At 38.6% G+C, this 20,683-nt stretch overlaps 4 protein-coding genes across 7 annotated transcripts in view; 3 read left to right on the forward strand and 1 right to left on the reverse strand.

Annotated features, from left to right (window-relative positions):
- Positions 1 to 6,597, forward strand: part of LOC134750501 (methenyltetrahydrofolate synthase domain-containing protein) — a 35,216-nt gene extending 28,619 nt beyond the window's left edge. For both annotated transcript variants that reach the window (XM_063685685.1, XM_063685686.1), the window contains 4 exons: positions 2,259 to 2,348; positions 3,257 to 3,307; positions 3,756 to 4,052; positions 6,269 to 6,597. In XM_063685685.1, the coding sequence (XP_063541755.1) occupies positions 2,259 to 2,348; positions 3,257 to 3,307; positions 3,756 to 4,052; positions 6,269 to 6,277 (447 nt within the window). In that variant the 3' untranslated portion in view covers positions 6,278 to 6,597. The remainder of the gene's footprint in view (positions 1 to 2,258; positions 2,349 to 3,256; positions 3,308 to 3,755; positions 4,053 to 6,268) is intronic.
- Positions 1 to 20,683, forward strand: part of LOC134750524 (BTB/POZ domain-containing protein KCTD9) — a 512,667-nt gene that overhangs the window by 35,868 nt on the left and 456,116 nt on the right. The gene's annotated exons all lie outside the window — the stretch shown is intronic.
- LOC134750446 (uncharacterized) lies at positions 10,502 to 12,659 on the forward strand. The gene is made up of 4 exons (XM_063685602.1): positions 10,502 to 10,611; positions 11,397 to 11,561; positions 12,005 to 12,160; positions 12,477 to 12,659. The coding sequence occupies exons 1-4, from the start codon at positions 10,519 to 10,521 to the stop codon at positions 12,651 to 12,653; spliced, it is 591 nt and encodes a 196-aa protein (XP_063541672.1). The 5' UTR covers positions 10,502 to 10,518; the 3' UTR covers positions 12,654 to 12,659.
- LOC134750620 (uncharacterized) lies at positions 13,512 to 20,197 on the reverse strand. Its single transcript, XM_063685841.1, has 12 exons — positions 20,059 to 20,197; positions 19,060 to 19,586; positions 18,010 to 18,244; positions 17,329 to 17,540; positions 16,710 to 16,895; positions 16,163 to 16,315; positions 15,470 to 15,642; positions 14,776 to 14,850; positions 14,502 to 14,540; positions 14,359 to 14,385; positions 14,240 to 14,272; positions 13,512 to 13,852 (listed from the first exon to the last, which is right to left on the reverse strand). Exons 1-12 carry the CDS (start codon positions 20,099 to 20,101, stop codon positions 13,549 to 13,551), a joined length of 2,007 nt encoding a protein of 668 aa, XP_063541911.1. The 5' UTR covers positions 20,102 to 20,197; the 3' UTR covers positions 13,512 to 13,548.

Raw genomic sequence — 20,683 nt, forward strand, 5'->3', positions numbered from 1 at the left:
GGTGTCGTTGACCAACCCGCGCCGGGCCCGCGGCGGCCGCGGCCGGGGCGCGCACGAGTATGAAGGTATCGCGGGCTGCGGCAGCTCGCGTATCTTAGCTGTATAGGTACTTTTGGTTTTGGTTTGGTTTGGTGGTATGATTCTACTAATCATCTTCCTCGCGTTGTCCCGGCATTTTGCCACGGCTCCATGGGAGCCTGGGGTCCGCTTGGCAACTAATCCCAAGAATTGGCGTAGGCACTAGTTTTTACGAAAGCGACTGCCATCTGACCGTCCAACCCAGAGGGGAAACTAGGCCTTGTCGGGATTAGTCCGGTTTCCTCACGATGTTTTCCATCACCGAAAAGCGACTGGTAAATATCAAATGATATTTCGTACATAAGTTCCGAAAAACTCATTGGTACGAGCCGGGGTTTGAACCCGCGACCTCCGGATTGCAAGTCGCACGCTCTTACCGCTAGGCCACCAGCGCTCGGTGGTATGATTCTACTAATGATATATTAATTTATTATTTTTTCGCAATTGTATTAAAAAACGTCGTTTACAACACGTGTGAAATGTCTTTTCACACTAGTTGTAAAATGTACTATATTACTTAATTAAGACTGGGTGATTACTTGAAGATTTTTTTTGTTTTTGCTTGAGCACTTTGTCAGCGTGTTCACATTTCACAACACATACCTATTCATACCAAGTTTCAACTTTCTAGTACTAGTCACTGAGCCAACCCGCGGACTGACAGACAGACGAACGGACAGACATGGCGAAACTATAAGGGTTCCTAGTTGACTATACGGAACTCTAAAAACGCGATTAGTCATAATTATCTTTTCTGTTTTTCCCTATTTCACAAAAACGTATTAAATTTCACCCTACCCTATAGGGTAGGGTACCCTATATAGCATAGGTTGTTCATATTTGTTAAAAGCTTTTACTTTTTGCTCCAAACCTTTACTGCTAAAAACCTTACAGACTTAAACCTTCAAAGCTTAGGAGGCTTTAAAGGTTGAGGCCAAAAGACTCGAGGTTTCTTTGCTCGTAAGCAGCAACACGAACTCTTAGTTTGAGTCGTTAAGGTTCCGAGGCTTTAAGGTTCGAGGCTTCAAGGCTCAGCAGTCGCGACTCAAGTCTTGTAGTTTACGCCTCAAAGTTTAAATCTACAACACTAACCGTAATTCGTGTTTCGTTGTCCATATTCACCGCTAGATGTCGCTGTACTTGCTGCAAACTAGCTTATGTTGTATTCCCCCGATATATACAGGTGATAACTGATAATAATTAGTGATAACTGTGATAACTAAGCTGTTTAAGCTATAAGTAGCCTATTTAAAAACATTTACACCTGTTTTTATTTTTAATAATTTTTGAATACGGCGTTGTCCACTATGTAAACAACGCTGTTCAAGATCTTGACGCTATAAGGCGCAAGCTTCAAAAATCTTGGCCCAAGCTCTCCAACACGGGTCTCTATTGTTTCCCATAAAGTTTTAAGTCATAATGCATTTTAAAAAACAAACTAAAAACATATATTTTAGATAATATTTCAGCCATCTAAATCTGGCCCTGACAAATGGCAACACGTTATCGCCTTAAGCCGGTAACAAAGGAATCTATGCCTACCCGCCACATGTTTTAGAATCGTACACTTGGGAATATAAAAACACCACAAGAAGTTATTATCTGTTAATTAGCTTATGTCAGTTTTTATTGTTTTGCTCATTTTGTTATTACTGTCCCTCTAAAAAACATAATATGTGTTTTGCATTACTGTTAAGCCAACATAATTTTTGCATGTATTGACCTATCTCATTAAGTGAAATGTAATATTTATTTTGAGACAAATAAAAATATCTTTAACCCGATGTATTGTGTGTCCGCATTTTCGTTAATTATCATTTGGTTTTTTCAGAAACGCGTTACTTTTCAGGATTGCCATAAAACAAACCTAACCTAACCTATTTATAGGATAACCTTACGAAAATCCTGAAAAGTTAACGGTTTCAGAATTATGCGTTACTAATGAAGTAATGATAATCTGACAATTACATTATGATTATGACTTTCAATAATTGTGTCAAAGAAAGGGATCCGCATTTAATTGTGCACATTGTCCTCATACGATGTGTACTCCAGAGGAGTTACATGCGCGTTGCCGCACCCTTGTTGAGCTTTGGCAACCTTACTCACCGGCAGGAACACAACACTAGTGTTTTTTTGGCTTTACACATGTGAGGCTAATATTTTCATGTTTGTTGCAGATTTCGAACATCAGCCCGAACACGCGGGTGCGCGATTTGAAGCAAGCCCTTTCCGAGCGCGGGGTCAAGCCTCAAATCATGGTGTGGAAGGTAATATCACATTTTATACAATTTAAGACTTGGTCTTTAGGGTTCCGTACCCAAAGGGTGAAAACGGGACCCTATTACTAAGACTCCGCTGTCCGTCTGTCTGTCACCAGGCTGTATCTCATGAACCGTGAGAGCTAGACAGTTGAATTTTTTGCAGATGATGTATTTCTGTTGCCGCTAGAACAACAAATACTAAAAACAGAATAAAATAATTATTGTGAGGCTCCCATACAACAAACGTGTTTTTTTTGGCGTTTTTTGCGTAATGGTACGGAACCCTTCGTACGCGAGCGACTTACACTTGGCCGGTTTTTTTATAAAAGCATTTTAGGTACCATCAGCCGTAAAAGTGCATGGCGACTGTATCAATGAATTCATTCATAATTTCTCCAAGCAATTTCGCAGCTCCCTGTACGTCTAGCTCTAGATCTCGTAAACGCGCCGTGAATGCGTCGTAGACTCGCTAACTGCTCCCATACCAGGGGTGCGAAACTCCTAGCTTCGGGCAAACTCGGCTCCGTTCGGCTCAGCATTGCTCCGAGCAATTATTAGGGTTGGCACAACTTGACGTCCCTTTGCGTGCACGACCACAGATAAGACCTGAATTTTGACAACCCTAAATAGGCGAAAGGGATAGTGCCATATATTAGGGATATCATGATTCGACCCTGAACCGCTGTCGAACTTCGGTTTTGTAGGAAGTTTCCTTTTTGTACGGTAGTACTATTATTTATTCTGTGGTATTACGTAGTACGATGTGCAAAGCGTGATTCGCGAAAGACGTAATAACGGCGCATTTACCAAATCTGGACGAAATTAGTACAAACTAAACCAGGAACATTCTATGTTGCCTAATTAATTTGGCAAAAATGTGTAGCAAGAATTTGACGTAATTGTTTATTTTTCAGGGTTTCCGTGGATACTGCTACCTACACTTTTTCAAGCCTGGACCACAAAAGGTAATTAAATTGTTTAGTGTAATAATAAAAATAGCATAGTTTTTTTTTGTAGTATAAGCCCGCTCCAGACTGCGGCGAGAAGCCGCGAACGCGAGTGTGGAGTCGATTTCGCTGATTAGCAAACTAGACTCCACACTCGCGTTCGCGGCTTCTCGCCGTGATTCGCACACGTGTGTGGGGGGCCTCGTACAGTTTGTTATCTAGAATTTATTATGAGCTAGTGAGTCCACCCTTACCAGCCCTTTACCAGGCTAAGGTATATTTTCCACATAGGGCACTTCAAAACATGTGATTTGACATTCGATTGTAATTTTTGAAATGTCAACTGGTTTTTATCGAGGGCTTTATAACATATTTTCCTTAGAAATGGCTTATTCCTATTAATTTTACTACCACTCTGCTTTGTTTAATCGGTTTTAGCAGTGATAGCAATAATGTAATGACACAGGGCGAGGGCGACAGCGCGGCCACAGTGAACATGGACAGCGTAATATCCGCGCTGGCGGAGATGTCGGTCGGCGGCAGCGGCGGCGAGTCGCCCAACCGCGACGACAAGCCGCGTCTGCTCGCCGTCGAGCCCGCGCCGCCTCGCGAGCCCCGCGAGCCCCGCGAGCCTCGCGAGCCGCGCGCGCCCCGCGACCAGGCCGCCGCGAGGGACGCGCCCGACACCACGGACACGTCGGCCACACCGGCCACACCGGCCACAACGGCCACACCGGCCGCGCCAGCGGCGGCGGCGGCAGAGGTAACCAGAACCCTGTGTTTAGGCATCAAAAATTTATCGAAATTATACTATCGTGAAACATATTTCAATAGTATTTTATACAATCGTGATATAATAGAGAGCTTTTCAGTCGAGTACCGTGTTTAAGCAACGAAGCTTACTGAGTTGCTTAAGTTAAGGTACGAGATTGAAAAGCTTGATTATATCACTATTGTATACAATACTTTTTCTACGAGACAAAAAAATTATACTTTCAACTATGTAGTAGAATAGAATAGTATGTATGATATAGGTAAACAAACCAAAAGTATACAGCTAAGATACGCGAGCTGCCGCAGCCCGCGATACCTTCATATTCGTACGCGCCCCGGCCGCCGGGCCCTACGCCCCCGGCGGGTTGGCCAACGACACCTCGAAACTCATGAGGCCCTGGTACTTGCTCCTTGCTAAATTCAATTTTAAAACAGTTTTTTTCTCGATTTTGGCCTCCGTAGCATATGGAGACTAACAAGAAACGCTAAGCGGTTTTCGTAGGGTATTTATGTTGCTATATGAAGGGTGTCACATGCGCGTTTCTGACTTACGAAGCAATTGTTTCTACTACAAAATAAAATAAAATGTTTTTGTTGGCCAACCAATCACAAAGCAGATGCGACGCAGCAGCGTGTTTAAGTAGGCTAATTTGTCGAAATGTATGAAGTTCTATTTTGAAAATTTTTATAATTGACTAAACCGTATCGATAAAATTCTTATGCTTGAGTCGGAAGTGCCAAAGACTATCCAACGTTGAAAAGAGTAAGGTTGTAGTGTTGCATATGAAGTTGTAATACACAGATTATACTCGACGAGTAGAAAAAATATTTTTCTCAAAAATGGACGGCAAAGTCGACGTTGCCGGTTAAAAAGTAGGTCGCAAAGTGCGTAGTTTATGGTCAGTCAAAAATTAAAAAGTTAAAAACATTGCAGTCTCGATTTCGGGACTGCAATGTTGCATACAAATTCCATTATTTGTCGAGTTGCAAACTTTTTAAAAGTTGAAGTGACCATATCAAATAAAGGCATAGGTCCATTAAACAGCCAAACAGATGATCAGTACTTATTATTATAATGTTGGTACCGCGACTATTTAGGTGTCTCAAATAGGTTGGCGTATTTTCAGCAGAAAAATACACTTCCATTTTTAATAAAAAATAATAAAACGGCGGCAAAGCAAATCTTTTTACTTTTTTCTGTGAAAATATATACATAAGAACGTTGCTTCTGTAAAATATTTCTATTATATTTGCATTTATTGCGCCATTTTTGAGAAAAGCACTATATATGACTCGGCTGGAAGGCTACTTGCTGGCTTCGGATTCAATTAAACGGACACCCAAGGTCGTCCGTTTAAAACGAATCCTCAGCCAGCAAGTAGCTACTTCCGAGCCTCGACAATAATGTACTATAGATCACTACGGTTTCACTCACGGCGCGGGCAGTGCACGGAGTTAAGCCGCCACTTACACTCGTGCCTGAGGATGGACTCCCGAAGAGTCCGAAACGTGTCGCCAAAAGCGACTAAAAATAATAGTGAGTGTAACCGTAGTGATCTAAATATCATCATCAATAAAAGTGTGTAGCGAAACTTTATTTTGAAGACAGAAAGTCTTTGCTTACGGTGGCGTCGTTGATCGGGTCGCCACTTTCCCGAATGAAGGTTGAGGGAGACGATGGCTGAGATACGCGTCATACTCGTGAACGGGTGCTGTTTGTGGAGACCGGTCTGTTTGTTTACACGGGCTTCATTTTACCTATGTAACTTTACTTTTGAGTGGCATTAACGTGAGGCACTTCATTCGGTTCTTGTCTGTTTGTCTGATTTAATATCTTGTATTTTTATTAATTATATAACAATTCAAGTCTTGGAGACCCTTTACATCTCTAGATAATTTGATGATCTTTTTTATTATTATATACATTTTATCTCTGACACCTAGAGACTTTTACATCTCTAAACGATTTTAGTACTTCTGTTGTTTGTATATTTTTTATTAGTTTTTTTTTGTGTAATTTGACATTTATATTTATGTAATTGTTTTTTTGTAATTTTGGGTTAATTTTATTGTTTGTAAAAATTGACATGTAATAATAATGTAATTGCCCCTGTGGCCTATTTGCTGAATAAAAAAAAACCTATTAATTTTACAATTTTCCTATGAAATATGTATAATTTATTTAACAAAAATAAATTGTTGCAGGTCCACTGATTCGCCTCGCCGGCCGTGCACGCGAAATTCAGGATATTTTGATAACTCCCTTATTATTTGTACGATCACTCGCTTTCGCACCCGACTGACTGCCGGCAGTCGTAACACTAATTGTTTAGCTTTAAGGTCTATTTTCCCTTGTGCCGGTCCACAGAATTCATGCATTGTGTTGGGTATGTTGCATACTATACGAACCTTATTAACGTTAAAAATAGTAGGTAGATCTGCCAAAAAAGTGTAGAGCATCGATTTTCAAACCAAAACTGACTACAGGTGTAATGCATAATTGTTTTCCATCGTACTTTCTCGGAAACGTTCGTATTTGTCAACCTCAGTTCTTTTTGTATCGAGACTGACTGAAATAGCAAGACACGTTGGTACGTTTCCGTGAAAATACGATTGAAAATAATTATGCACTACAACTGTGACACCGACATTCATTGTCAGGTTTAAATGGCACCAGAACCCATGATTACTAGGGTAGAAAGGTTTTAAAGTTTCAGCTTTGTATGGAGAAGATTCCCCATAGTAAACGAAGAACGTTCTCGAGAACGGTACAACTATATAAGCTATATTTTAAACAGTCAGCAATTTGTTAGTGAGTGACAATTGTCAAATGACGATATGCATTTTATTTTGTGTTGTAATCATTATTTAAACATTCAATCATTACAACAAGGAGGGGGTTGTTGTAAATTTGTCTTAAGCACAAGTACTTTGCTTTTCTAATTTAATATTTTAGACTATGTTAAAACTTAGCATAGCCAAAGATAAATTGGCAGCATAAACAATAATTAATAGTAACAAAACACACCAGAAATCAACGATTTAATAAAAATGTTTTTTTCTTTCTTTTTTATATATATTCCCATGTGAGAAAACTTAAGATTTAAGATTCATAAAATAGTAATAAGTATTTAGAATTCGACAGGTATGCAATATACTATTTAACCTGAACAAGCGATGGTTCGAGTTTAGTTTTCCCGATTCGAACGAGAGTTCGCTCGATGGGTTTTTGTTTTTTGTGCATAGGACCGGCACTGTTAGAGAGAGTGAGCTATATTAAAACTTTAACGAAAATATCTTTACGAATGTTTTGTTTTCTAGTCTAACGTTAGATCTAATTTTATAGAGCCGTGAATCTTAGAATGCTTTGTTTACTTACGTTTCAATATATTTTAAGCATTCTTCCATTATGATACAAGAAAAGAAGCTATTTTAGTATATTATAGATTGAAACAGATTTAAACATATTTTTAATGTTTAAGGTGCTTTTCAAAAGCGTCGTCCCAATAGAAATTTAGTTTGAAAGGATTTGATTAGTGTTAAGAGTATTTATTTCAATTCGAAGGTTGGGACTTCGTTTGTATCTTATATGTACGTGCCAACTGATTACATGCGATATGGTTGATACATCGTTGATTTTCGCAAATAATTTGATCATTTATTTTAGGAGCATTTTGAACATATCGGTGAATGAAAGTTGGTATACATTTTTTAAACTTATGGTAGCAAGTCAAGTTACTTTTTCAGTATTAGGTTATAAATAATTTAAGACTCGAAAAGTAATATATATTTGACATAATAGGATACGTTGAAACTTGTGTATTTAGAGGTGTGCGTACACTATGTCCGCATAGTATTGGTCTCTTAGCGTATAAAATAAAAATATATTTTATATAGGAAGATTGATTATTTATAGTGTATTTTTCGAAATTTTTAGTTTATTCGTTGAGTGTGGTAAGTATAACCTTGGTGGATAATACATACGCATTTCAAGTTTGATTTAAAGTGTTCATTCGCATAATATGTTTCCAAGTACTTTTACTCGCTTCAATAAATTTTAAGCACTTAAATGTATTTATGTATATAACTTGTTAACGCACTCTTTTTTAGTTTATTTTGTAAACTTACAACGTTCGTAACAGGCATGGATGGCTTTTTTTTGTTTTGTATTTTTTTTTAATAAATTTATTAAACACTTCTATTGTTTTTATTTAGAGAGGGATTTCATAATATTACGCGAAACTCTGCGTAGGGGGCGCCACTACCGCAATTGGAGTGTCTACCACGAAACAAGAAAATCGAATATCCAACCCGTCTTACTCGTGTGATCGATAAAGAGGCAAATAACGAAATTTCGATTTTCTCGTTTCTCGGTAGGCCCTCTGTAAACAAACCCTCAACAAACCTCTTGATGTATCAATGTCATATTTTATTATCTATGAAAAGGACAGGCACAGTATGTATAACTTACTCTATGGTTTACGATATGTGCTAGTGCTGCAGTCTGGCGGCAGAACATTGCAGTAACATATTCATGAGTTCATAACCAGTGTTGGCCGAAACGTTAATGCAATTAACTATTAACCAGTACAAATTGAACCGTAAACTGTAACCGTCCGTTACGGTTTACGGTTCAATTTGTACTGGTCAATGGTTAATTGCAATTAACGTTCGGCCAACACTGTTCATAACTAATTAGTCCTTTGGCGTTCGATCTATCTTTGTGATGTATGTAACTTAGCGATAGCGATTTGGCATTAGGAAGTTGAGAGCCGAATTAAAATATATTTTTCTATAGAAGATCTTTTATTTCCTATCTGGGTTTACACGGGCACCCAAGTTACTTTTTATACAAGCGAGAAAAGTTGTTTGCTAAGGCAAAGCCCAAGATTCCGCTTTCTAAGACACTCGCTGCGTTCGAAGCTCAATTTTATAATCTTAGTGAGATATACATATAAATAACAACAAGACAACTTTCTTCCGGTGTATAATAACTTGCGGTTCCCAAAATCGCAGTAGAAAAACAATTGAGTTGTTTTCTAAGACGTCAATAAAATTAGGCTCTAAGCCAAGAAAAAAAGAAATAGTTAAGAGAAAAGTGACCAAATCGCCAGGGGACAACCAAAACTCGCTAATTACTTCTACAAGTTCAGAGCCTTAGGGATAGTCTTAAACTAATGGGATAGTAATATAAAACAAGGTTGTTTTTTTTTGCAGTTAGCGAGTTTTGGTTGCCACCTGACGAAATATAGTTTGGCAAGTGGTTTGTCAGTAGAGCTTAGGCAGAAAGACTCATATTGTTTTTTTTTCTTATGCTAATTAAACCAAATCTTGTCAGTAAAATTTTCTATGTCGTCCCATAGAAAATTTTAATTTCGCGCCTTTTACTACTGACAAGATTTGCTTGACCAACTATATTATAACCCCAAAAAGAGGGATTAAGTGACCCTAAACGAGCGCTTTTTCAACGCGCGTTAAAAAAGCGCTTGAATCTGCCCGCACGCTAAATTCGATTTAAAGACCAAGGCTTAAAGTTGAAAATCAACAACGCTTGATAAAAAGCGCTACCGCCATCATCTGAATAAACACGTTCCATTTGTGTCATTCAAACGCTTTTTAAACGAGCGTTGAAAAAGCGCTTCGGCCATGAATCTAGTACACAGAAAACCGTCTGGGTGGTCTGTGATCTAGTATAACTATATCGGTCATGAGGGGCGGGGGATATGACCGAGCGGGATATCTTATGTATCTTTCAGCAGGAGTGGCAAGAAAGCGCTGTTATTGTTTGTCCTTGTCACAGCCTCATATTTTTTTTAATTCCCCGCCGTAAATTTTGTACGGTTTATGGTGGGCTACAAATGTATTTATAATCGACCAATCATTACGTATGTTCCGTCCCTCACGGGCGCACGCGTATAGCTGATCTATGTAATGTCTATGGCTCCGGCCTAAGAGTAAAGTTTTTTTATTCTATACTGTTTATAATGGCAAACTTTGTTTGCCAGATTATAATTAACTGTCGATGCTAAAATTCAAGGCATAAAACAACCTTTATTAGCCGAAATAAAGACAGCTGCTGTCAGCGCCAGTTATATACAATCTTACAATACATCCAAACGCGTAAAATTTCAAATTAAAAATTTAAGTGAACTAAAGTTTATAGCAGTAAAGATATTTATTCTGTTTGGTTTTCTCTAGGTTTTTAAAATTATGACTAACTGTTTCAAGCTTCACCAAATATTGATGACCTATTCTATTCTACGTTGCTTGTTGGAATCATCGCACACGATTGATACTTGTTAACTAAGCAGAACTTCCTCCTAATTATAATAACAGCTATTAAGTTGTTCAAGCTATCTAACATATCAGACATTCTACCACCATGTCAGATAATCTGATACGTTTATCTGATGGCACACGCAATGTAGAATGTATTTAAATAAGCCAGTTTGTAGATGCCACTGTTTACAATGAAGAGTTTCGAAGAGATGTTTATTTTGTTGTTCCTGTATTTGATTGGAGTTTGTGACTGCCAGGGTCCTGTGGATGTAAGTATATAAATGTTCTTATTTATTTATTATTATTATTTGTATGTCTTTTCCATATCTCGGGACCATGGGGTCCCGGACCTTTGGGAGGCGTGCGTGGGGCCGAAGCCAACAGCGCAGAATCCCTTTAAGCCAATTTAATTTAAAAGCAACCCCTCACGAACGCACGCGCGTGGCGTGGTGTGGTGTGGCGTGGCGTGGCGTATACACGTGGCGGATACCATCCCCGAAAGCACAATGTGATACATCGAGAGATGGTCCCCGCCAGGTGTAAAGACTATTGCAGTGCAGCACTTTTTGTGCTGCGATGCAAACTAAGGTCATGGGCTATTGATTTGAATGTTGGATGGACTGAATAATGGGCCATGGGAGGAGACTAGCGGACACCTGCTGTGACAATCAGTCTCAAAATTGTCTAAGACAGATGGTGACTCGCCTACTCACCTGGGGACCACAATGAATACTGAATACAGCTAGAAATACTAGCTAAAAAAAGCTAGAAATACAAAAATAAACTTAGGTAAACTTATCAACTTAACATAATAACTATAACTTAAATCTATGATGAGGCAAAGGGTCCTATTGGTACCAATCCTAGCATGTGCAGCTCCAGAGGGCTTCTGCGCTGCGCGTAGCTAGAGGATATGGCGCTCGGGGCAGTCACCAAATTTGCGCCCCCTGACGAGTGACAAAAGTTTCCCCCCTTGGATGGCGCCCGGGGCTTTTGCCCCCCCCCCCCCCCCTAGTTACGCCACTGCCCGAGAGAGTCTTTCCTACCATTGCAGGCAGAATTCGTGCTAAACTTCGACTCGCCGGTGTATGTGTGCCCGGACCCGTCCAGCCAGGCCTACGTGGACACGTCGGCCGTGGAAGTCGACAGATATAATGAGACGACGTCGTATATGACCGGCACTATACATTTTCATAAAGGTTTCGACAGTGCTACTATGGTGAGTGGAATTAAAAACGTCCTATTAAGTAACAATATTTACGGTATTGTCAGCAACTCAGAACTCAGAAGAAGAGTTACTTGGTTTACTAATGTATTGCCAAAAATCGTTTCCCAAAGTATTACTTCCCAAACTATTTTACGCAAATTATCATTTGGCAAAATTTCATTTCTCAAATTTTCATAATCCAACCTAATCATCCGTCCGCAAAACATTCCTATACGCGTAGGTACGCCTAGATACCTACACACTATTTCCAACTAAGAGAAGGCTTTGGATTTATGTTTACTGCGCAAAGCTACTTATTTCTGGCAACTGCAAATTACACTCTTTGCACAAAAAAGCGCAAATCTATGACATGCTTACGGCCCTACAAATAAGATTCAGCCAGATATTTTTTCGCACATAAACTGTGCTCATTTAGGTACCTATTCCCATTTCAGGTTGAAATAATGGTCGAAAGAGAAATCAACGGCCAATACGAGATGGTTATCTCCCACGAGATATGTGACGTTTGCGAGGAGTTTGGGAACGAGGAGAGTCTGTACGCAAAATATTTTAGCTACTTCGGCTTCCCGACTACATGTCCGTTTCCTGCTGTAAGTTAATATCCATTAATTTTAAAATCATTAACATGACTTGCCAATGTAAGTTTTCACAATTTCGTTATCTGCCCCTCTATCACTCTTGCATATTCGTGCAATAGAGAGGCAGATAACGAAATTTCGATGTTCATTTTTAGCGGTAGACCCTCTAGACTAGACGCATGTTCAGATCTGAAGAATGTGAGATTTTAACAAAAAGGTTTTTCTTACGACGACGAGTAATAAGGTTACTGATGGTTATCCTATCACTTGCACGCCCGTCATTTTGCATAAATTCTGGATAACAAATGGATGTGTACAATGTTTCCAGGGTCCGTATGAAGTCCATGACCTGAAAGCGGACAACGATGATCTGCCCATCAACGGGGCCTCGGCGGGCCGCTACCAGGTGACCATTAATTTATACAACAACCCGGACAGCACTTGCAAGAACGAGAAAACTTTTCTCGCGTGCCTGAAGCTCGATTTTATTATTGAACAGCTTTGAACCTAACAGGTGTTTTATTTTCCCCATTCATGAGGCTATTTGGAGGTAAGATCTCTTTGCATCTTCAAGAAACTGAACCTAACAGGTGTTTTATTTTCCCCATTCATGAGGTTATTTGGAGGTAAGATCTCTTTGCATCTTCAAGAAACTGAACCTAACAGGTGTTTTATTTTCCCCATTCATGAGGTTATTTGGAGGTAAGATCTCTTTGCATTTTCAAGAAACTGAACCTAACAGGTGTTTTATTTTCCCCATTCATGAGGTTATTTGGAGGTAAGATCTCTTTGCATTTTCAAGAAACTCGAGGTCAGCGGGCCTAGCCAACATGACAATATATGAGAGGAAATGCCAATCGAAACATAAATAGTTGCGTGACGTTTGGTGTTTGTCGATGTACAACTTTCATCTTTTCTAGGCCCTCTGCTTCACAAAAAAAGTTTGTCGTTTTGGAATTAGGCAGTCAATAATTAATGCAAGTATTTTTAGGGCCACTTACACCATCCCACTAACCCGGGCTTAACTCGTTAAACTTAGTGTCAAATTGTACTGGTAACCATGGTAACTCCAATTTTAACCGGTTAACGCCGGGTTAGTTAGATGGTGCAAGTGGTGATTAGCAAAATAAATGCGCACGTAACACTCTACACAAGTAGGCACCTACTAATAATACTCGACTACCCTGGCGGTCAGGGTTGACGAATTTCTCGTATAAAAAGGACATTCTAGTAAAATATAGGTGTAAGCTAAACAGTAGTAGTACATATATAAAAATAACTCTAGGCCTTCGTCTAACGATGCTACATGGGGATTTCAAGCTATCTTCTGTACTTGCATTTCGTCAAATGAAACTCCTAAGAATAGCTAGCAAAAAATTTTATTGCCAGAAAATATCTAATTACTCGTCACTATTTGGCTCGTTTACATTTTCATCTCTGCTAGACTCATAAAACACATCCTTGTTCGAACGTCTCACTTTCCTTTCTTCAGAACTAGATGAACTATCTGAAGACTTGTCTCGTAATACTTTTACATCTTTCTCTTTTTTACTTTTCTTTTCCTCTGAGCTGGAACTATCCTTTTTTTCAGCAGTTTTGTTTTTCTTAGATTTTTCTGTCGACTTGTCCTTTTTGTTGTGCTTGGATTTTTCTTTGCTCTCCTCGCTGCTTGAACTAGTTTTATCTGGCTTGGGTTGGTTTTTGCTGAAAATGAGAATTTCAATTAAGTTCAAGCCCAATTAAGCAACTAAATACTCGTAATTATATTCAATCTCATTGCTAATACAGGCAGTGAGATTATATGTTCGCATGCTACGATCCTGATTACCTTGTTCTAGGTGCATTTACGCGTAGGCAAATGCCAATCATTATTAATGTACTATACCCGTACCATGAGTCACTGACAGTGTCAAAACTGACATATACGCTAACGTCTACGTAATTTACTTTCTATACATCTCGCTCGCACTAATATGCGAGTACGAGCGAGATCCATAGATAGTGAGTTACGTTCTCGATAGCGTTTATGTCAGTGCCAAACTGGTGGTAGCCACACTGATTCTTTTGAGTATTAGAACATAAAGTACTTACGAGTCTCTTAAAGTCTCTCTTGATTCGTCGTCACTGAAACAAATTGACAGAGACAGGAAATTATCTTCCAAAGGCATAATGAGTAAGGTATAAAAATAATTTAAATTAATTTCACCTACCTGTCATCGTCATCCCTATTATCATTGCTGAAATAAATTACAGGGTAGTATTAATATTTCCTGCTAATAGTTTTACTAAGAATAAGATACAGTCAGCGAGAAAAATATTATTCTTTTGGTTTAATTTACTATTTTTTACTTACTCGTCATTGTCATCGTCGTCTTTCTTATCATCATCGTCACTGTATCAAAGAAAATAAACAAATAAAATAATACAATCTCTAAATGGATCAAGTAAATTTTGACTGAAATGCTGCCATGCTAACAAATAATTCCTTTATTTAAACGAGTTTTCAAATGCAAGTGGTGCATTTATGATAAGCAAGGCAGAATAGACTGTACAAAATTTCCTGAAAGTGTAAACTCCTTTCCAGCATCTATCCAACAAGATTTCACTAAAGATCAGGGAGAACTTACTCTTTAACACTATCCCAATCGACAGTCCATTCTTCATGCGTGATGCCCGTTCGGAACACCCGTCTACAGGTCTCTCTGGAAATGTACGTTTTATATAAATACCGCCTGGCGAGCTGGCCACTTTGGATAATACAAAGTTTGAAAATTAATTTACATTCATTAGCCGTTCCTCGTTTCTTTGAAATAATTATTTGCATTTAGATCATACAGACCAGTTCGAATGAACAGATAGTTATCGTGCATATCGGCCGCGCTAATACATGTACGGACAAGCGGAACAAGTACGAGCCAAAAGCATGATTACTATATATCATGATACAAATTTCATTGTCAGTGTGCGTTTGGATTGGCCTGATAGTCATTTGCAATTTCATCGTAGCATTTGAGTAACAACTCCCTTTTTAAACCGTTGTGTGTCTATCATGACTCATGTCCCTTTTCCCAGAAACAGGTGCGGCTAACAAGTTGAAATCAATATGAAATGCTTAGGCCAGCTATTATCTCAGAGCTGTAAAAGTCTAAATTCTAGGTCAATGCAAGCAAATGTAAGCTGCATATGCAGACAGTCGCAAGGGATCAAAACCTAATAAGGTACCTACCCGTTGACCTAGTCAAGAGACTTCCTGGCAAGAAGCAGTCTTCAAATCAGAAAGTGTCTTAGAAATATCAACTAGTTTAATTGGGGATAACATACTCAGTATCCTTGTAGATGGAGCACGAGATAAACTGGCGGTTCTTGAACACGGACGTGTACAGGAAGGGTCCGTGGCAGCTGTGGGTCTTGGGGTCGATCTTGCAGGCTGAGATGACGCCGATAACTCGCTCTTTTTGTTGATACTTGACTATTAAAGGTCCACCGTGGTCGTTCTGGTGACAAAACGGTTCACTTGTAATATTTACAGTCACTGGTATTACTATAAACTACCAGATTTTACATTTTTCGCTTAAATAAGGCTTTCATGAATTTACTAATTAAACCAAATTTGATTAAAACTTGTGAAACACTTATTAACTAAGGACCAGCATTTAAAATTTATTGCTGGGAAGACCGTCATAAGCAAGAACGAATATTACCATACGTACGTCTCTCAGACACAGTCCGAACGGAAGAACTTTACTCCTTCTGCTCTACCGGCCTTTTGTACGCGGAGTGTGTGTGTGTGTTTGTGTACAAACGCAAGACTTAAAAGTGACGAAAGAGCTTGTAGACTAGCTAGGTCTTCTCGCCATTAATTTTACTCGTATTATAGACATTCTTGTGTGATAATTTATAAAAAAAATACCGGTACAAAATTATGATTTGACCATTAGAATTTGAATTATGACAAAAAAAACATCAAAAGTCACAGTCAAATACAATTCTTGGTGCGTATAAGACTGCTGTCACCTCACAAAAACCTCCTTGACTAGCCGATCGCCTCGCTGTATAGTCATCAGGGTCCTGCAGGTGCCTTCCCAAGTCTATTTCCTCGGCTCTTCTGGACTCTGCTAAGTCGTTCCTTCTCAAGTCATCCACATCTGTGCAGTTGGCGTACCTTTTCTAAAAAAAGTATGTAATAGTGAATGAGCTGCTCCTAAACATCGAAGGTGTTTAAGCTCGAAAATAATCCTACTTGATATGAAAGCACCATATTCTACTAGCGCTAGAACCGTTTGGTGAAACCGACTAAAGTGAAATATTATCAACAGAATCCTTTTCTAAATTTGACGACCGTTCTGGTACCCACAAGGCCAGAACGGTCACTACCCAGTGACCCTGCCTGTGAAGCCGATGGTCCTGGGTTCGAATGCCGGTAAGGGTATTTATTTGTGTGATGAACACAAATATTTGTATTTATATTACATGAGAATTTTTATTTGCCTGACTTTAACGGGCTAAATAATGTGATCGATCATCCTCCAATCATGACATGCGTTATTAAAATTATACTCACGTCACAAACTTCGCTTAGTCTCTTCATGATGTCCTTAGTGCAAATCATGTATTGTTGGATGATGCTCCTGAACCGTTGGGACCATTTCTTCGCGCAATGCTCGTTGTCCATGATGCAAACCCTGGCTTCCTGGAGGCACTTGGCATTTTCTGGGATGTGGACTGATTTTTGACGACGGTAGACTCCCTGTAAATGATGTAGGTGTTTAGTACGTTCCACACCACAATAGTCTGATAGTAGACATTTGAATGATTGAAATGATTTTTTCCATAAAACATTTCTATATAAGGTTAAAACGAATTACATAATAAGGAAATACATAATTATGTAATATATAAGTGTACCTACGTCATAACTTTCAATTCTGTACTTTAAAAATCCGTTCAAAATAGAAAATAGTCGTAATAAATTTTATATTAAATCTTAAATGTATTGGTGGAATTATAGTTTCAGCATGCTCCCCAGTCAGAGATTTACAGAGAAACCATAACATGGTGTTCCGAGAGAGGAGACAATTTATATAAGAGCGCATGAAACTTCCTTGCATTTTCAAGTATTCGTGCGGTTCTGGACCTTTTACTCATTTGGCTTATAAATTATAAGCCAGCATCAAATATACCTCTCTAAAGTTACTGCCACTGCCCCAGCCAGCAATCCAGCCCTTAGTTCCCGGTTTCTCAAGATCCCGGCTGATATTGTTGTAGCTAATCGTCTCCGCGGCGAAGTCGCAGCCCTTCTCGATGACTCCGAACTTGAAGGGCTTATTCACTTTCACGATAGCGATGTCGTTGGAAGACCACTTGATGCTGTCTTGGAAATCGAACTTGTAGTCTGGAAACATGAGGTCGATGGTGTAAGCAGGTGGGTTCGGTAAGGGAATAAACAAACTTAGGATTATTAGTTTGAAAGGATATGCTATGTCCCTAAAAACATTAGCCTTCAAAATTAAATTTCTATCTAACTAGCCTGGATAAATATATAAACATGTAGTTAGTTGTAGGTAAGTTTGTTCTTGCAGTTAGTTAGTAAATTTGTCTGTTTTCATCTGCACTCTTTCCAGTTGAATAACAAAATTCTGTCTCTTAACGTTACGTTACAGGAGTTGTTCGTTCAGCGTTTGGGAAATTTTTGTTAAGAATATATAACAGTCAAGTATGTAGTTATTCTTTTAACCAAGCCCATGTAAACCCTGGGGAGCCCTCAGAGTTGGAACTAATCCTTAATTGGATAAGGTATCCAAGGGGGCTTGGGGTTTCTTTATAATGAGAACAGCCGATGAGTGTCAAGATGAGGATCTTACTTTTAGGAATACACTTCCAAACAACCTTCCTCCTATTGTTCCGAACACATTGGTCGCTCTTATAATCGAAGCTGTCCACAAACTTGGTGGTGCCGGATACGATGTAGAAGTGCTCGGCATCCTCGACGCAGGCTGCTGAGGTGAGGACGTAGTATCGTTCTACGATGACGCCACCGCAAAGCCAGCCGCGGTATTTGTGGGCTTTGGCGGATTCTTTCGTAAGTTGGAGGTATACCTGATGAAAAAATTAAAAATATATAAAAAAGGGTGTTTAATTACATATGTGGATACTACCTCTCTAAATATCGTTTAGTGTAAATATTTTTTCGTTAACGTAAGAAGAACAAGATAGAACCCGCAATATATATGCCTCAAGTACTGCCTGCATAAAACTACAGTCTCCCGGACTATCATTTAATATCAAGAAGGGCGTCAAGCAAGGTAACCCTCCGTCACTCATTCTGTTCCCTTGAAGTGCCTGGAAGAGCTATTACAGAGGTCTATGAAGGAGCAAATGTAAGAAGACATTCCTATATCTTAAAAAGAAAGCCCTTGGATATGTGCATTCTTCTCACCTTGACCCACAGACTTGGTCCTTGACAAAAGTTCAGTAATCCACCTTCAAGGTTTGTTAATGCGCCATGAATCGTAGTACCTATATGAAGTTGACCGATCGCATCAAAAATACTATACTAATAGCCGACGTAGCTGAAACAGCTGCCATGCTGAAGTGGCACTGGGCGGGACACGTTTACCGCATGTCTGATGAATTGTGGGCTAAAATTAGCACCAATTGGGCCCCACAAAATAGAACCCGGGGTCGCGGCAAACCTCGACGGCGTTGGCGAGATGATCTTGACGCCTTTCATAGGAACTGATGGGAGACGGGTCAAGACCAAGATACGTGGAAAGGGAGGAAGGAGGCCTTTGCCTAGCAGTGGGACATTCTAGGCTCATATAAATATAAATAAAAAAACCCTTATCACCTTAATTTTTTAAAGTTTAAAATTCAATTGGTAAAAATAATTTAAATAAGTTTATACCACTTACCATGTACGGCCGCTTCCCTTTTGGAGTATTTTTGCTGTACAGAATTCTTCTAGTATCCACTGCAGTAGTATTTTCATATTCCCAGCCTATATCGTCGTGGTCAACTATTAAATTCGAAGCATCATTTTTCTGTTGTTTCGGGCTGTGTTTTCTATGGTGCTTTCTGGATTTTGAGTGTTTGTCTTTCTTGTGTTTGTCATCGTGTTTTTTATGTTTATCGTGCTTTTCATGACTCCCGTGCTTTTCATGACTCGCGTGCTTTTCATGGCCTTCGTGCTTTTCATGGTGCTTTTTGTGGTTTTCATGTTTATCATGCACCTCATTGGTTTTGCTTTCATCCTTTTCATTGCTCTTGGCTTTCTTGTGTTTTTTGTGCTTTTCATGACTTACATGTTTTTCGTGACTTTCGGAACTGCTACTTTTCTCGCCGCTTTTATCTTTGCTATGTTTTTCTTTTCTTGCGGCTTTGTCTGTTTTATCTTTACTTGAGGTGTTTTCATCAGTCGAAGGCACAGAGAGTGCTATACCTGGTAATAATATTAAAGTAAGAATTATCAACTTATATATTTCTACTTTTCCATAAAAAAACGTCTACCTACTTAATCAATACAAGCTTGTACGATGTAAGTAAGTACACGCTTTAGAGCTTTGTGTAAAAGCTAAAGAACATTGATTAATCCCACAAAATCAAAACGATTTACGGCGCATAAATATGAGATACAGATATTTTTTTAATTATTTACCTACCTCTGACAATTTTACCAAAAGTTACTTAGCTTACTAAGTACCTAATATAATTCAAAGCTCGCTAAATGTTTCCAAACTTCGTAGTTTGTGCTATAGCTATAATAACGTTCATATTAAATAGCCTGCGTGGTATATTATCGGGGACAAAATATATTTTTATTCTTTGATACGTACCAAAGTAGTTTTGCTTTTTGGTTCAGGCTAGTGATTCTAGTGAAAATCTTTATAAAATCAAGTCGAAATGCAACTTACCTATTAAAAGAGCCAAAGAAATTAAAAGTAGTATTCTGGCCATAGTACCGGTCCTACACTGGCCAGAAAGTTTTCCGAAATGACTTTTTCAATTAAACATCAAAAAACTATTATTCTAATATTTTATTAGTTGCATTTAATTATTCGATTTCCTGGATATAACGAAGCAATTATATTTTCAATTATTGATAGAATATTGAACAAAGTAATTAACTTTCTTGTTGCTTGTAGTTATAAAAGTTTACTTAATTGGTAATTTATTTTTTCTTGTCCTTATCTTGTTGCTAACTATAATATAAAAAAATCAGCTACCACGATACTAATACTTTCTCACTTTACTCATTTCTTTGTTGTGGTAGAGCTATCATTTCCAAATAAAATGTTAAATAGGTAAATGTTTTCAGGTTCAGGTTTCGAAATAAGGGGAGGCAAAGAATGAAAAAAGACGAATGAATGAAATCACAACTCAAGTAAATTATATTAATATGACGCTAATACTGACAGTTCATGTTTATACCAGACTATTGTTTATTAGTACAATCCCTACCTATAATTTTCTAGTAATATTTTGAGACACAAAAAAATTATCTAAAACTTTAGTCATGAAAGTACTTATTATGTGACC

The sequence above is a fragment of the Cydia strobilella genome, chromosome 20, assembly GCF_947568885.1.
Source record: "Cydia strobilella chromosome 20, ilCydStro3.1, whole genome shotgun sequence".
NCBI classification, from domain to species: Eukaryota; Metazoa; Arthropoda; class Insecta; order Lepidoptera; family Tortricidae; genus Cydia; species Cydia strobilella.